Here is an 18214-nt window from a genome sequence, read left to right as displayed (position 1 = left end):
CCTGGCTCCAGCAGGCTTCTGCTGAGCTCTCTGACGTCCCCTGGGCAGGCTGCAGCCCCACCCACCCCGCATGGCTGCTCTTCCCCCAGCTCACAGGGTACACCAGAATCGAGCTGGCTCCATAGCTTCCCGGACCCTTCACCCCCTGCCTACCCCTCAGCCCGTGTCTTCCAGGTCGGGACCCCTCAGCAGCAGAGCCCTGGCTCCAGCTGACACCTCTGATGACCATCCAGCCCCTGATTAGCAAGAGGGCATGGGGACGCCTGGCCTGAACAGCACTCTCTTCTCTGGGTGGGACAAAGTGTGGGCTTGGCAGCCAGTCCTAGCCAGGCCTTGAGAGGTGGCAGCCCCATTCCCCATCCACTTCCTGAAACCCTTCCCAGATCCTGCCAGCCCCGAAAGTGATCGTTCAGGCTGTCCAGGACTCCCAGGGGCAGGCAGCACGTGGCCCTTCCAGCACCCGAGCATCGGGAGCCCCTCCCCAAGGGCCCCAGAGAGACAGGAAGGGAGGGCCTCGGCCCGTGCCAGGGGGTTGGCCCCACACTGGCCCCGGGGCCCAGCAGGCACACAGGCAGCGCCTGGCACAGCACGCCGGGCGGGGCGGCCCCCTGCTCTCCGCTCACCCACGGCCTCACGGCCCACGGAGGGGCCCCGCGGGCCAGCTGGCCGCAGCACAGCGTGAGAGGACAGTGTGTTCCCAGACTTCACTTCTGCTTTTCCAGAGGTCACTCAACGATGCTCTCCTGGGGAGCTCAGGGGTTTTCAGGAATTGCGGCCCGCTGAGTAAAACCAGATGTGCAAATCTGCTCCCTAGAGCCCAGCATGCACCACCCTGCCACTCCCTTCGAGGGTGCTGGGGCCCCTCGGAGCTTGTTCTACCACGGCCCTGCACCCAGGTGAGGGGCCTACTCTGAAGAGACTGAACTGGCTTCTACCTCCAGGGCTTGTTCGGCACCAGACGCTCTCTAAAGCTGCAACTTCCAGGGGCTCAAAGCAGGCAAACTCGGACAGATGGACAGATACGGACAGATGGCCAGGCTGGTGGCCCAATGGAGCCACAGCCCCACCTCAGCAAATGTGCTGTGCCTGAGTCTCCCCCCCAGGCTCTGGGGGTGGCTGAGACCTCTTCTTCATATCAGCTCCAAAGCAGATGTGTGCACTGGCTGGCTCTGCAGGGTCAGAGCACCACATCTGGAACTCCCAGAGTGGGAGCCACGGCACGGAAACCGTTAACCCTGGGTCTACCTGGGACCCGCAGCATAGACTAAGCATCCTTTTCACCCCCAGACCTCTGTCAGGGCCCAGCACAGGCCCCCTGCCAACCTCATGTAACACCAACCAACCAACCCTGAGTTCCAGCTCGTCCTATCAAAGGCCGGCTCTTCCTCCACTCCCTCAGATGCCGCCTGCCGTTCCCCTTCCAGAACCTCCTCCCTGCCCCACCCCTCCACCTGAGATGCCCATGGTCTCTTGGCCTGGCCCAGTACAGACCTACTTATTAGCCATCAGCTGGTGCATGCCGCAGCCCCTGCCCCCTGCCCTGCTCTGCAGCCCAATTTTGCCAGATCACTGGTTTCGGACATTGCTCCTTAGGTGGCTGAGTGGGGCAGGGAAGTGAGAACCTGAGCTTTGGAGGCACAGTGACCTGGGTCCAAATCCTGTCCCACAGCTTGGCTCTGAGCAGCTTGTGGATCCCTCTAGATCCGGGCTCTTGGCCGGTCACCTGGTGAAAGGCTGTGTGGTGCCCACCATCCAGGGCACCAGTAACAGACGCTGAGCAGAGGCAGTGTTAGAACGGAGCGGTACACACATAGTCCGTCTCTCCAGGCAGACAGGATCCCAGCCAGAGCTTCTTAACCAGGACCCTCAGTGCCAGTCAGGTGGTACATGTTCTCGGCCCCAGCCTATTGCTCAGGCTGTCCTACTCGGTACTCTGATGAATGCCCCTGCCCTTCTTCCCCATGGTCTGTCCCGACCCTTTCCATCTGGCATATCCTTCTTCTCACTGTAAAGGCCGTGGGGGGCCTTGTGCAGCATAAGCACACAAACACACAGGCCCCACTCTGCTGTCTCCAATGGAGGGAGGAACAGAGCTGGCTCAACATCTGGGCCTCCTGTCCCCAAGCCCATGTCCCACTTCACCTACCAGCAAGACAATATAGAGCTTTGGGCAGCCCCACGGACCTGGACAGAGGCTAGGACCCCAGCCTGCACCACCCACCACACCCTGAGCTGCTGTCCTGGGGGCCTTGAGAGCAGGCAGGAGGTGGTGCGGCCAACGGGCAGCTCCTGGTCCATGGGAAGCCCCCAGGCTGGCGGGCCAGCAGTCTCGGGAAGAACCTGGAGTCCACTGCTGGCAGGGCCACATGCAAGTTACTGGGTTTCAGCTGGCGTGCGGCAGAGCCCCTGCAGGGAAAGGACAGAGAGTTCTCCTTCCGTGGTCCCTGCACCAGCATTTTGTTTCATGTTGGAGGCCTTTCAGTGAAGTGAGGCATTCACAGAGGGGGATGGGACTGATCCACAGAAGTGGTCCAGCTGATACCAGTGGCCCGTGGCACTGCTTGCCAGCATACCAGATACACGGATCAAATGGGAGTGTCACTCCCCATGTCCCAGAGCAGCAGGGTGCCCGACCCAGGTTTACTACCCTTCTCTCTGCTCTGAGACAGGTGGCAGGTGGTGGCAGAGCCACATTTAATTACCCTCATGCTCTTAGGAACACCTCGTCCCTGCAGCTGGGAGAATGAAAGCATCCCTCATATCCCATGAGGAAGTCAACCTATCCAACAGTAAGAAGGGTGCCAGGCAGGCGACAGTCCCCTGTGCCAAAGGGAGGGGCAGAACTAGTTACTGCTGCACCCAGGGCAAGTTCCAAGAAACTCTTCTCTGACTGAGCGGAGATCCGCCTGGATATCCCCTCACCAGAACATCCCCACCCAGGCCCTAAGGCTCCACGGGACTGGCCCGTCCCAGGAGACACTGGGCTTAGAAGGCAGCTTCCCTGTGTTTCCCTGCCACAGACCAGCCTGAGAACCAGGCAGCCCAGCCTCGCCCTGGGAGGCGGAGGCCACACCTCAGCTGCTGCCCTGCACTTTGACCTTGAGCCAGCTCTTTCTTGCCACCACAGTTCTAGAACCTGCAGGTGGGAGTGGATCTGGGGCTGCGAGGAAGAGCTTTTCGTTTTACCAAAGATGTGAAGTTTGCCCGGGAATGAGTGAGAGAGGTAAAGTGGTCCGACACAGCCAGGTGCCTGGCAGCCCAGGCAGGGCCAGCTGTGGCGGTGAGCTTGCTCAGAAGCTGGCCCACGCCCATGTCTGGCTCCCAGGCCCACGGGCCTGCACCACCGGAGCAATCCCGTCAGCGCTGGATGCTGGTCTTCTGTTCTACATGCACAGACCTCTGGAGGAAGGACGCTAAGGAAAGCTGGAGCTCACCTGGATGGGGACAGGGCAGTTTTAGGCCTCCAGTGGCTACTATTCACAGTGAGATTAAGCCAGGTTAGGCTGGATCCTAGCTGGAGCATCCTGCCAGCTCCTCAAGGCCTCAAGCCAAAGCTATGGAAATACTCATTTTGCTTCGACTGAGGCCCTATGGCTGGGCTCACTGGATCAAGTCTCATTTGGGGCTATGAGCCATGCTGCTTTTAGCACAAAGCCTCATTTACTGCAGCTTATAGAAACTGGAATGAACAACAGCCCAGGCCAGAAGCAGAGTTGACCCATCCCATACCCATGACCAGCAGAGCCAAGAGGCTTAGGCCGGGCAGGAAGTGGCAGGAGCAGTAAGCATCCAGGCTGATCCTGCATAGTACCCTCAGACCCATTTACCCAACCTGCTCAGGGGCCTGGCAGGACACGTACAGGGTAGGCAGTAACATGCCAGACTGAGCATGATCCGTGCTGTGGACTTGGGCCAGCCCCTGGGATAGGTGGTCACCTGCTCAGGGAGCCTCATAGCAGAAGCTAGGTCCCAGTGATGGAAGCCAATGGAGAAATGGGGTGAGACATGGAGCGTGGGCCAGGCCTGAAGGATAACATTCCAGGACCCTCACTTCCCCCAGGCCATGCCACATGGTATCTGCCTTGGAGCCTAAAGGGGTTAAGTGGGTGGGGAAGGATGGGTGAGCTATAAGCCATGCCTTGGCTGCCTTAGGGCCCTGTGTGTTAGGTCATGTGTTGCAGTTCATCCATATTCCTCAACTCCCAACCCTTTAATCTCTAAGCTAGATACCGTGTGGCAAGGCCTGAGGGAATGGTGACGGGCCCCCAAAGCAGGCTCTCTTGACCCTGACTACCACTTCCTGAACTGGGGGCCGGGCACACAGAGGCATAGTTCAGGCATCCTTCAGTGAACATATGCAGGGATAAGAAGGAAACAACCAAAGACTGTACGGTGACGGGGCAGGAGGAGCCAACACGGGTGTCCGGAGATTGGAAGCAAGCCCTTGGCCCTCACCTGGACCCAATTTCCTAGGTAAAATAAGAGGGTTGGATAAGGTTATCTCCAGAAGGCTGGCCGGCTCTGACATTCTCCACCCTGGTCAGGCCTAGATCACATCGACCCTCTACAACTCAGCCCCTAAGGGCCACTCAAGGGCTCAGGGTGAGTCTAGAGGCCTGGGTACCCATGGAGCAGCCCTGGCAGGACTGACAGCAGGTGCAGGGGAGGCCCGGGCTTGTGGAACCTCTGAGCAGCCACCAGAGCAGGGGAAGGCAGGGAAGGCAGAGTTGAAACAGTGAGGACAGCAAGATAATTCCTTAGAGGGGAAAGCCCCGTCCACCAGCCACATGCAAAGCCTCAGCTGAGGTTAAGGCCTGAAAAAAGCCGCTGCCTGAGTAGCCAAGGAGAGACAAGATCTGGGCAAGTGCCCAGGGCCAGGCCAGAGTTGGCCAGGAAAGCAGTGCCCAGCACGCAGTCAGGGCTGTTCCTCCACACACCCCCTTCCCCTGCCACAAGTCTGCCTGCCGCTCTTCAGGACCACTCAAGTTCCCAGGGGGGCAGCCCCAGTCCAGGCCCTCAAGCTACAGGTGCTGGATGCAGACAGCCAGAGCACGTGTCGGGCTACAGAACAGGAGCCAAACCTACTAAGTGGCCCTTCAGAGTCTTGATCTTCCCGCCTCGAAAAGAGGAGGAAGGCCAGTGCAGAACAACCAAGTAGGTGTTAGACGAGGCAGAAGCCAGGAAGGTCAATGGAAAGGTCCCCCAAATTGGGGTGTGGAGTGGAAGAGAAGAGTTGTCAGCCACCTGCTAACAACCCCTTTCCAGCATGACTGTGTGTACCTACAGTGCCTACAGAGTTTGGGGTGCCTACTTTGGACCTTTCCCAGAGTCACTCTACCCATGTGTACCTGTATGCGTCCCCTAAAGTGCTGAAGGAGACTGGGAGAAAAGAAGTCTGTCCTGAGGATGAATCTTCCCTCTCCTGGAGGGACCAGGGCTGCCTGACAAGAGTGGAGGCCACATGTGGAAGAGTGGTGCTTCTGGGAGCCTGGGAAGTATCCTGATCCCTCGGCAGCCTCAGACTCCGCTTGGAGCCCCAACGACCCCTGGTTCATGGCGGGTACACTGTGCTGTAGCTACTGCTCTCAGAGCCGCCTGCATGGCCCGGCTGTGGGGGCGGGGGATGACGACTGCCTGATGGTTAAGGCTGGAGCAGCGTGCGCTCAGCACCAAGGCGGAGAGCCTCCAAGTATGTCCCCTGGCCTTCTTCCCAGCCCAGGAAGCTGGGGCACAGGGAGGTAAGGACAGGAAGAGATGGACAGACAGGAGACACTGAGCTGTTGAGTCCTGCCTAATCTGAAGAAGGCCAACTAGGACGTGGGTGAGGGAGGTAGGGCCCAGGACGGAGTCCCAAGGGACAGTGGCCACTGTGCAGAGGTGAGGAGAGGCAGCCTAGCTGACTCACTAGTTCCATCAGCCACACACCCCTCCCCTGCTCTCTCCAGCCCAGCGGTCATGGCACACCCCCTTGTGGCCACAGGGAGGATGGCTTTGTAAACAGCCACGGGGTCCACTCTTCCTCCATCCCTCTCAACACATCCCTGCCTCAGACTTCTGGTCCCTATCTCCCCTCAGCCAGCGATCCCTGGGGGTGGAGGCTGCAGGCACCCACAAAGCCACACAGGAATGTGTCATACAGAGCAAGCAATAGGCCCGAGGTAGACATGAGTCTGGGAAAGCCAGAATGGAGACAACGTGGGCTTGAGTCTGGTCATGAGGGACTGGTCGGTCTTGCATCACTGAAGACAGAACCTGCTGAGTAGCGAGACTGGAGAGACCACAGAGGAAGCGTGGCCATCCTCAGTCCCCCACGCTCTTGTTTCCCAGCTCAACCAGACCCTCCCAAGTCTCCAAAGCCCTTGATCCAGCTTTCTCCCCCACCCTGGCCCCTCCTCTACCGCCTAATGCCGTATTTAAAAGAAGCAGGCACGGGCGTGCCTGGCTGCCTCAGTCGGTAGAGCAGGCGACTCTTGATCTCCAGGTTATGAGTTTGAGTCCCACGCTGGGTGCAGCGATTGCTTAAAAATAAAGTCTTTAGGGGCGGGTGCCTGGGTGGCTCAGTCAGTTACGGCTCACGTCATGATTCTGGGGTCCTGGGATCAAGCCCTAAGATGGGCTCCCTGCTCAGCGGGGAGCCTGCTTCTCCCTCTCCCTCTCCCTCCCTGCCCCCCACCCCAGCCTGCTTGTGCACACGCACACATTCTCTAACAAATAAAATATTTAAACTTTTTAAAAGATTTTATTTATTTATTTGAGCGAGAGAGAGCGCATGCAAGGACCCTGGGATCATGACCGAAGGCGACGGCTTAACCAACTGAGGCCACCCAGGCACCCCTAAATAAAATCTTTAAAAAAAAATCTTGAGGGGCAACTTGGTGGCTCAGTCGGTTAAGCATCCGACTCTTGATCTCAGCCCAGGTCTTGATCTCTGGGTGGTGAGTTCAAGCCCCGTGTTGGGTTCCATGCTGGGCGTGGAACCTACTTAAAAAAACAAATCTTTACCTCTGACACAGCACACCCCTCCAGGACAGGGGCCTTAGCTTCTCCTCCCCTGTACACCAAAGCCTATTCTTCTGCCAGCACCAATACTGAGTCGTCACTCATCTAATCATATAAATACTTACTGTGCATTCACTCTGGCTGGGCACTGTGCTGCTAAATCCTCACAGCCTGCAAGTGATTTCATTTCACAGGCAGGCAAATGAGCTTTGGGGTATTAAATCACATGCTAAGCATCACACAGCTGGCCGGAAAGGAAGCCATGGTCTGCCTGATGCCCCACCTCACACAGAACTCAAGAAAGGTCCTGGTGACCCAGGGGGACCCTGAGGCTCCTGAACCAGAGCAGGCAAAGATGGTTTATAGGAGAGGCCACTACTTCGTGTCCTCACACCTGTTCGCTCTGGATGCAGACCTTCTAACAAGCTGCAGTGTGTCTGACCGCTGAGCCCAAAGCACAAGAACATCTACGAGGTAGAAAAAGGGTGTGGGGTACTGTAGCAGGCACCCTGACTACACTGGGGTGTGCGAGTGGGCAGCCTGACAGGGGGCCAGGAACGAAACTATCCGAAGCGGACTTGGGCTCTCAGGGACAGCGGTTCTTTCCATCTGAAGTCAACAGCCCTGATGTGGGAGAAGCTCTGCTATGCTCAGTGTGTGCCACCAAGAAAGCAGGAAAGGGAGACTAGTACATTCCAGAAGGGTTCCGTGCAAAACATTTAAATTAAGATGTTGGGGCTTTTCCTTCTCTGTCATCCAGAAACGCTGGCCACCCAGAAAGCCTCTCTTCAAGGGTCCTGGATGCCTCACATTTGCCGATGTGGAGGCCGCCGCAAAAGGCCCTACCCCCTCTCGTGATCCTGGAGTCCCGGGATCGAGTCCCACATCGGGCTCCCTGCTCAGCGGGGAGTCTGCTTCTCCCTCTGACCCTACCCCCTCTCGTGCTCTCTCTCTCTCTCTCAAAAAAATGGATAAAAAAAATCTTAAAAAAAAAAAAAAAGGTAACAATCTTGGGGGAAAAAAAAAAGGGATCATTGAGTAAAATCCGAGAAAAAGTGTGTTATCACCCAGCAGAGCAAGTTCTGACATGACCTCTGGGGCAGGGCTTGTGAAACAGGGGCTATCAGGTCCTATGCTAAAGTCTATACCCGCGCAAGATGTAATCAGGGAAGGAAAAGCAAGAAGCGGGGGCGGGGGGGAGAAGAAAAGAGAAAGCTGGCCAGGTGAGAGGTGAGCAGGTGAGCTGTACCTGAACAGGAGCCCAGGGGTTCTGGCCTGGTCAGCAGCCAGAGGTGTCCAGCCCCGGCCTGGGCCCTCAAGTAACCCCCCGGGCTCTGAGTCTTCAGGTGTAAAGAGAAGGGGCTTGACGGGAGTTCCCGAAGACTCAGACCGGCCCTAGCAGACTGTGAACCAAAATCTGGAAGTCAAATGTCCAGGGTCACCAGCAGAGGTCTCATCGTGGATGGCTGTTGGGTGTGAGTAGCTTTTCTTGCATATCTATATGTTCTAATTTCCTTTATTCTACATATCTTTATCAGATGTCTTAACTTACAAACTATTTGTTCACTGCAAGAAATCCAAAGAGTACATAAAATAAAAAATGCACATATTCTCCTCCCAGCCTCTTCAATCCCTCCCTCCAGAGGCTGCCATCCGTTCTAGACCACATGGTGTCTAGGCTTACAAACACTTTTCCACGTGCATACAGTATTCTACTAAAGTGGGAATATATTAACAATATATTTTTAAATCAGTCCTTATAGAACTTCACGCTTTTGAGCACTTGCATAGTATTCCACTGTAAAGACAGACCATGGTTTATTTAACCATACCCCTGTCAATGAATATTCTATTGGTTCTAACAGGCTGCGGTTATGAACAAGGCCGACGTGAACATCTCTATACATGCCATCTTGTGCTAATCTAGAGGGACACAATCCTCTAAGCGGGGTCACAGGGACACGGAGTACACACGCATGCAATGTTTTAACAAGGTGGTGAAAACCTGTCCCCCAAAAGGTCCACACTGAGTCACCTGTCCACCAACTTTACTTTTGGGAATCAAAAAAATATAGATGTTTATTCAAAAACAAAAACAAAACCCCCACCATGCCCAGTCATGCAGGAGAACGCATGGCAGGGATCATAGGGGAATCCCCGTGCTGCTTGCCAAATTAGGCTCCGTGCCAGGTGTCCTGGTCAGAGCACGCCTGTGTCCGCTTGGCCTGTCCTTAAGGCTGCTCTCCAGCCTCCTGGCAGGACTAGGCTTCTAAGGGAGACTTGCCCTGGCTGCAAGCCTACAGATGGCCGAGTGTGGGCGGAGATGCTGCCAGCCAGCCAGAGCGCTGCTGACTTCCAGTACCTTCAGTGCTACTTCCCCTGTGCTCCAGGCCCACACAGCCGCCTCCCTCAGACACTCCGATTCAGCACATCTGAGACAGAACACCTCCTCTTCCATCAACCTGTTCACACCCCAAACTGTCTCCTCTTCCGCTGGTCCCCATCTCAGAAGCATTTCCAGCACCCATCCAGGCATTTATGAAGTTAGAAGCCTGACTTCTGACCCCTCTCATCCCAGTACCGAATGAAAACTGGACCAACCTTGTGGGTCTCACCCCCTGAGCTGGTGCCTGACTCAGTCCTTCATCTCCCCCCATGCTAGTCCTGCGCAGGTTCAGCCCATGTTTTCTCACCTGGAGAGGTGGAACTGCTGCGTGCCTCCAGCCTGGCTCCGCCTAAATCCATCCTCCAGAGCCTCAGACCAAGCTTCTAACGGCACCCTCCTCCCACCCCCACTCCCTTCACGACCCCCTCCCCTTCATCTACCGAGGAACCAAGTGCGAACTGACTCACGGCAGCAACACCTCTCTCCTGCCCCTCTCAAGCCTCCACCCCCACTCTAGAGCCTCGGCCTCTTGGGCAGCAGCAGCAAGGTGGAGACAAACAACCAAGGTATCAGGTGGCCACGGTCACCACCAATGATCTACGCCACCTGACCCATCACTGGGTATCAGGGGTCTCTTCGCTCAGCGATGCCACCGCCCAGGGCAGTTGGGACAACATGGATCCTCAAACACCGAGGCGAAAATTTCAGGTGTATATGGGGCCAGGCTCTCATCGCTCAGAATCAAGGTGCTCGTTCCCTTCGATCCGCAGTGCAAACTCTCCCAGGTTATCACCTTCTGCACACTCTTCTCCCGATGCCCCCAAGCTCCTCTCTCTCTTGCTTGTGGCCAGTGGACTCTCAGAGCTGTGCTACCTCTTCCTTCAGAATACATCCGACTCTGAAGAATTTTGCACTGAGCTAAGCTTGTCTTCCTGTCCAAGCCACGGTCCTCTAACTTCACCAACTCACTAGAGTCTCTTTTGACCAACAAAATGCAATAGACTATATACAGAAACGCAAAAGACCATACACAGAAACTCTTAGACATTTCCCACACACTGGCCTCGACCTAACGCTAAGAATCTCTCCCTTCCCTTCGTTTTTTTTTTTTTTTCATAACATTCATCCCTCCTGAGCTGTGTCCAAGGCGCTCAAAGTCTTTCATGAACCAGCCTGATGCACCTATCCACATTCAGTCCCTGTACGTCCCTGACATGTGTTCTATTCTCTCTTCCCAGCTCCTGAAGCTCCTCAGACACTCTATGAAGTTTTATGTTTCCGAGACGATAATGTCATTCCTTCTTCCCACCTCCTTGACCTGGCTGACTTCTTTTGGTAACAGCTCTACTGAGATATAATTCATATGCCATACAACTTTCCCATTTAAAGTGTACAATTCAATGGGTCTTAGTATATTCACAGGATTGTATGATCATCACCACCATCAATTTTAGAACCCCAAAAAGAAACCCCATACCCTTTTACCCCACCTGCTCCCATCCCCCTAAAATTTACCTTGTGCCTACTATACATTCAATGTTGTCTGCCCATTAGACAGGCACACTTACCCCACAGGCAAGGCCTGCATGACATGTTTTCATTACCCATTCAAGGCCCAGCATGGCGCCTGTCTCTCAGGAGTGACCATGGAGAGAGCAGCAGGCTTCCCTGACTGTTCACTTGGCACCGGGCCCTGTGCTTACACTTTGTACACATCTCAAAGAGATGCTATTAACATTTCTGACTGTACAGCTGAGGAAAAGCGACCTGCCCAACGTCACGAAGCCAGTAAGTGACTGAGCTGGGATTAGTTGACCAGTGAGCTCTGTTCTGTCTATATGTCATCTCTGCCCATACGCTCCATGCACTGCTCTCACCTTCTAGTCCCACTCTCCTCTCTTCTCATTAAGGTCACCACGACCTCTGAATGGCAAATCCAGTTGAAAAGCTGTCTGACTTTATTTCAATCTCTTGGCCACGTTTGGCATTCATCACCCCTTCTTTTTCAGGTTCTCTGCTGGGGCTGCCTACCTCTCACGGGATGTCTTTCACCTTTTTGGAAGGACCCCTTGCTTAACTGGACCCTTTCCTGGGGGAGGGTCTCATCTTGGGCCTCTACTCTTCTGACTCTATGCTCCCTCTTGGAGGTAGCAGCCACACTTCTACCCTGATTCCCAAAATTGGCTACGAAGCTCAGACTCACTCCTGAGCACCAAAAATCGCCTCTACGTTGCCACTCAAATGGCTCAGAGACCTCAACCCCATTCTTCTCATTCTTTCTCCAACCTTCTCTTCTGCATTCCACTATCATTTCACTCTGCCACCGACACGGTTGCCTACACCAGAGGTGAGGACGTAGGCTTTGACTCTTCCTTCCTCCTCAGCTCCTTATCCAACCCCTCAAGTCCTATCACTTTCTCTTCCTAAGATTCCCTCACGATGATCCTTGCCCATGCCAAAGGCAAGCTGTCAGCACCTCTGACCTGGATTACTTATAATACCCTGCAAGTTGTTCTTCCCACTTCTGGTGTGGCCCCCACTTCCAATCCCCTTTTCACACTGTAGGTGCACTCTAAAGTACAAGTCCAATAGTTTTACTCACCCATCCCCTCACTCAGGACAAAGCACTTCCTCTATGGCTTTTGCAGTCCCTCAAGACCTGATCTCTAACTCTCCAGCCACACTCCTTGCCACACCACAGTTAGTGCCGAATGAGTTGCCACTCCTGGAGGACACCATCCACCATTGCATCTGCAGTTTCATCTGACTGGTGATTGGCCAAGCCCAGCCTGGAGTCTTGCTTTCTTCTTCCCATAAGAGACAGTCCCTTGCAAAAAAATGTTGAAATGCAGAAGGAGATGTTGTAATGAACACAAGCAACTGAGAACAGAAAGGATAAAGTATTCTGCAAGACAGCCAGCATACCATACATGTGAGCCCTTCACCATGGTCCCTGAGCATCTAATTTGTGGGCTCTCCCCCTCCTGAACGTTAATTATATTTCTTTGCAACATAAAGAGATGTCTTGACTGGCCCCATTGTCAGGTAGAGCCTCCATTCCAAATTAGGAAGCTAGCATCAGCCAAATTGTGGCTGCATTATCCAGCTAGCCATATGCTTTTCTCTATTTTCTATGTTTCTGAGTAAGAAGAGAGCTAATCCATAGAAAAATCCTGGAAACATGACCAACCCAGTAGCAATGAGAACCCCTTAGACTCATTATGATCTCTAAATACCATTTTCCAATAAAAAGAACCAGGTCTCCTAAGAGAAATGAGGACTCTCGGTCTGGGTCAGGAAATGTATAAGATAAGATTAGAACATACTGTTATCTCCAAAGTAAAGAAAGCTCTCAAAGGCTACAGGATTGTGTCACAAAAGACTTAATAACCTATTGAATAAGCTCCCACTGGCCAAGGGATAATTTGAGCATCAATAAAAAGATTGAAAGACAAAAATATATCAAAATCCGTATGTGCATTATGATACTCTACCAAAAAAAATAACAAACCTCATTAGTCCTCTCTAGGATTTTGGAGAACCAACTCATTACTTTGAAAACTGATAAATACAGGAAAGAATCAAGCATTTATCCTACCTCACTTATATAGACTGTATTTCAGGGTAACAAAGTAGTTGATTAGTGGAAGTTTCCTAGTATAGAAATATTCAAGGGGCGCCTGGGTGGCTCAGTCGTTAAGCATCTGCCTTCGGCTCAGGTCATGATCCCAGGGTCCTGGGATCGAGCCCCGCATCGGGTTCCCTGCTCAGCACGGAGTCTGCTTCTCCCTCTCCCACCCTCCCTGCTTGTGTTCCCTCTCTCGCTGTGTCTCTCTCTGTCAAATAAATAAATAAAATCTTAAAAAAAAAGAAATATTCAAGCTACCAATCAAAGAAGGAAACATAGAATTAGAATATCACCATTTTGCAACACCTAATGAAATAATGATTCTAGGCAATAAACGTCAATGATTTTTTATGTCACAAAAAGAGAAACAGCGAGACGTTATGTGCCTCCCAATGGAAGTACAAAATCACCTATTATTCTTTTTTCCAAAAAAAAAAAAAATGAACTAGAATCTAATCAAGCCTCTACATCTAACTACCAATTTACAGGAAAAACAAGGGATAGAGGAACATATCCAACTATATGGCAAGGATGTAATCAGCAAAACTGAAATGGAGGGAAAACCCATAAATCAAATGACCCAGTTTCTTCAATAAGTAAAAGGAAAAATAAAAGAGACAAAGAACCTATATATTAAAAGACCAGAGATAGCATCAACCAGCTAAAATGTATGGATCATATTTGGATCCTGATTGAAACAAATCATATTTTAAAAATTTGAGCTCATCAGACAAATCTGAACACTAAATGGATAGTTGATGACATTAACAAACTATTGTTGTTTCTTTTAAAGGAGGATTAATAGCTTTGCAGTTATTTTCTTAAAATTAGTCATGACCTTTTTCAGAGATATTGAAATATTTACAGCTGAAATTATGCATTGTCTGGGATTTACTTCAAAATAATTTAGGAGCTGGGGGTAAGTGGAGCTATTTATTGCAACAAGATTGATAACTGTTATAATGACAAGAACTGATCATTGTTATAGTTAAGTGATTATTACTTACAGATTCGTGATACTATTCCTTCTAATTTGTATATATCTGACAGCATCAGTTTGATATAGTTTTAAAGAGGAAAGAGGAAGGGAAAAATTGCTCTTAGGCTGAACCCAGGGTCAAAGCTAAGAGTTGAGGCTCAGAACTATGGGAATGCCTGAAATACCTGCTTGGGTCACTTATAAAGCCCAGGGGCTGGCACACAGTAGGCCTTTAGGAAGTGTTTCTTGAATGAGCAAACAAACATCTGAATATCAAAGTAGCACTACATATGCTCCTAATGCCTGAAATACATCCAACAACCCCAAGTTTGGCAAGCCTTTGTGGCAGGTGGTGCTCCATACCATCACTTTCACCGGTATCACCCTCAGTATGTAATTATATATTAAGTCTACTTTAAAATAACAATAACAGGGCACCTGGCTGGCTCAGTCAGAAGAACATGTGACTCTGGATCTTGGGGTTCAAGAGATTAGTTAAATAAATAAAACTTAAAAAAATAAAATAACAATAACAGCCACTAACACACTGACTCAACACTTGCCATGTGCCAAAGTCATGCTAAGTGCTTTATATGAATTATCTTGTTTAACCTTCATAACCAGCCCTTGAAGTAGGTGCCATTATTATTACCACTCTACAGACGATAAAACTCTGGACAGAGAGGTTACATGGCACAGAGCCATGAAGTAGTAAGCCCATATTTGTAACTTCTATGTTACACTGATCTCTTAATGTCTTCCCCCTGCCCACATTGACCTCCACCACCGCATTATGAGGGTCAAAAGAACATCATTCAACAAAATATCTCAGCCCCTATCACAATGCCTGGCAAAAATAGGTGCTTCATAGGTATATGCTAGATGAATGAAAACATTCTAAGTAATACTGTATGATTTCTCTTTGTGTTTCTCTGACCCACCTCATCTTCCCCACAATTTCCAGCACAAGACTCAGCCCCTAGAAGGTACTCTACATATCCAGAAACACTCAAGAGTTAAAAAGTGTTATTGTGACCACCCAACTCTGTCCCCTCAGTTAACCAAAGGATAGGACCTCTCCAGGTTTTCTCTCCTACCTCTGAGTATAAACAATCAAGCAAGATGGACAATGGAGAACATACGAGCCTCGGAGGTCCTGAAAGACTGAGTTCTAGCAGAAGAGGTCAGTAGCAGATGCCCTGCCTGAGTGAGATTCAGGGAGGAAGGCCCGGGGTGTGGTGGAGGGTATGCATTTGCCCTTCCTTAAAGAACAACACCCTCTGCCCAGTGCCCTGTGCCTTCTGGAACATCTTTGGAAATCTTGTCACTTCAGGACACACTTACAGATCTCACTAGGGACCAACGGCTTCCTTGGTCTCCCTTCCCCTCTTTCCTTTCCCCTGGAGATAGGGAAGCAAAAAAACACCCAGCAACAAAGGCCTCTGGTGTCACCTTCGAAGCAGCGAAGGACTTTCTGTAGAGGATAATGGGGTTTCTAGTCACTCCTTCTGCCTGTGGCTATCCCCAGCCCCTGAGAGTCTTCAGCATCTCCAGCATACAGGGTCCCAAGAATCCCAAACTCTATGTCAAGAAACTTCTAGGAAAATAGCACAGACAACCACAGGAGCTGTAACTGGGTGGAGGGGACAACAGTCTAGTCTAGCATGATCACAAAGGGGCTCTTAGATGGCGTGCTACTGAGGCTGGGCCTTGAAGGGTGGGAATCACTGGGCTTCGTGGGGATGAGACGGATAAAGAAGGAATGGTGGGTGCAATGTAGTGAAAGCAAGAGCTAACACTTATCCAGCACATACTCTGGGTTTGTCGCTGGGCTCAGTGTTTACATATAAAAGCTTGTTGATATCTCACCTTATGAAATAGGGGATAACAATATACCAGATGAAGAATCCAAGGCCCAGAGGTGTTAAATAACTTGTCTAAGGTAATCCAGTAATTGGCAGGGCTGGGATTCAGACTGATTTTTCCAACCCAGGGTCCACCATACTATGTGCACCAAGAGTTGGGGCGGGGGAGACGGGAGATGGCTTGTGTGAGGGAAAGGACTATGTGTGGAAGAGCAAGGGAATCCTTGAATGTGACCCTAAAAGTCTAGATGGGGTGCCAAGAGGCAGGCCATGTGCTGAGCCGTGTTGCAGGAGGAATGGCCTAACACATTTATAGAGGATAATGGTGGAGGGGTTGCTGGGAAGATGGAACCTGCTACCCCCGGAAGCTCTACAGGACGAGGAAGGACAGGCAGCAGCATGAGTGAGGAAAACCTAGAAGAGAAACAAGTTTACCAAATGCCAGTTGGTAATCAACGGTATTCACCTTCAGATTTAAGCAAAGAAAGATCTCCAGTCCCAGTCAGTCCACAAAACTTGTATTAAATGCCAACTGTGTGCCAGGCCCTGCCCTAGGCAGCCTCCCTCTGTTTCTCCTCCTCTTCCCAGTGAGGAAAATCAGGTTGCTGGCAGGCTCCTACAACTCGGCACCCTAAGGTGCTCTCCTCTTCTTCCCATCTCCACTCTCATAAGGCAGACAAACAGCTTTTCTCATATGTTTATGTTAAACTCATAAAGTCCAGAATCCCTGCATTTTAACTTCAATAAGTTTTACAATTTAAAAGTATTTATTTTCACTTTACTGGTCCAGTTTACAAGATAAACAATAACTTACTTTTTAAAAACTAAATCCTCTTTTAACCTCAGTAAGTTTTTTTAAGCACTGGAATACGCTTTAATTAATATTCTAAAAAGAAAAACGCTGGAAAAGTGAACCTCAATAAGTTTTTGATGAGAAAATTTTCACCAGAGGGCAAATCGTCTTCCACTCCAGCTACCAACCATGGAGCCAGCAGTACCTCTGCTCAAGGGTATCTCTTGAGGTTCAGAAATGGGAACTTACATGCCAACCACAATGCCCTTCACGATCACCAGGGGAAGTGGGGACCCAGCGACATCTCTAATTCAGTAAATCTGATGCAGCTGTACCTCAGGGAGTCAATCCTAGTTTGGAGCTGAAGAAAGGGAAACTTAGCTTCTCATTCTTGTGCTTTAAAAAAAAAAAAAAATCCTGGGACGCCTGGGTGGCTCAGTCGGTTAAGTGGCTGCCTTCCGCCCAGGTCATGATCCCAGGGTCCTGGGATCGAGTCCCACATCGGGCTCCTCGCTCAGCAGGGAACCTGCTTCTCCCTCTCTCTCCCTCTGCTTGTGCTCTCTCTGTCAAATAAATTAAAAAAAAAAAATCCTGTCCCAACACACAGCCTTCTCACTGAGGAGGCGGGATTTATTAGCCAAATACAAGTGCAGAAACTTCCAGACTTGGAGGGCAACCTCTTGCTCTCCGAATCACTGACTTCAGGAAACTCTGCTCAGCCAGTGGTTCGGCGATGGAAGCAAACTCTCAGTAGGTTGGCTCAGCAATTCCCCAGGCAGGTTCACCCCGCCGGCCAAGGCTAAGAGACAGTGATCCTAAATGTCTTGGTGTATGTTAGGCGGGAAGCCGGGGACTTTTCCGCTTAGGTTCTCTAAGCGTTGCCACGGGGCCGTTCTTTGACTACTGCGGGGTAAAGAGGTTTGTATGGGCACTTCTTGCACCACCGACAGGCCGCAGCATGAGTGAGGATGCTACTCGAGAGACCCTCTCTCAAGACACCCTCTTTTTCAAACTATACGACAAGCATAAGGGGGGAAGAGGCGGCCCCAGCAGAAGCTAACCACCGCGGTTCTAAAAGCCTTGGTTGCGTCTGGGCCCATGCGGAGCCGCAACTGGACGGAGATTCCCTTCCGGGACGCCCGCCATCGGCCCCTGGATTCCCAGCAAGGCCCCTCAGGCCCTTCGAGAACCCCCGCCTCCGGCTTCCCCGCCCAGATCTTGGAACCCTCAGGCCCGGGCCAGTCTCTCTGCCGGCCTTCCAAGGCCCAGCCGCCCGGCCCCGCGGCTCACCCTCGAGCGTCTCGCACTGCACCAGATTGAGGTAGTCCGCCTGGCTGAGCACCCCGGCCTTCAGGCCGCGCACCAGTCCCTCCAAGTAGCCATTGTCCACGTTGAAGTAAAGCTCCGGGAAGAACGACATGGCTGCGGCGGGGGAGGCGAGATCGGAGAACCCCGATCGCCGGGTGGACAGCTCGACTCCAAGATCAGCTGACTCGGCGCCAGCAGCGGGCTGTCAAGCGGGTCAGGTGATGCGCGAGCGCCTCACGTGACCATGACGGGGCGG

The 18214-nt window shown here is 51.7% G+C and overlaps 1 protein-coding gene across 1 annotated transcript in view; it reads right to left on the bottom strand.

Moving 5' to 3' along the window:
- The window catches only part of ATP6V0D1 (ATPase H+ transporting V0 subunit d1), a 38333-nt gene extending 20173 nt beyond the window's left edge, over positions 1–18160 (bottom strand). The window contains exon 1 of the mRNA XM_025888749.2: positions 17941–18160. Within this exon, the coding sequence (XP_025744534.1) occupies positions 17941–18070 (130 nt within the window). The 5' untranslated portion in view covers positions 18071–18160. The remainder of the gene's footprint in view (positions 1–17940) is intronic.
- Between the last annotated feature and the right edge of the window lie 54 nt (positions 18161–18214).

This window comes from Callorhinus ursinus, unplaced genomic scaffold (assembly GCF_003265705.2).
Source record: "Callorhinus ursinus isolate GAN/ISIS: 27379988/994484 unplaced genomic scaffold, GSC_fseal_2.0 scaffold37, whole genome shotgun sequence".
NCBI classification, from domain to species: domain Eukaryota; kingdom Metazoa; phylum Chordata; class Mammalia; order Carnivora; family Otariidae; genus Callorhinus; species Callorhinus ursinus.
The sequence above is the reverse complement of the archived record's forward strand: the minus strand, read 5'-3'. Positions and strand labels throughout refer to the sequence as shown.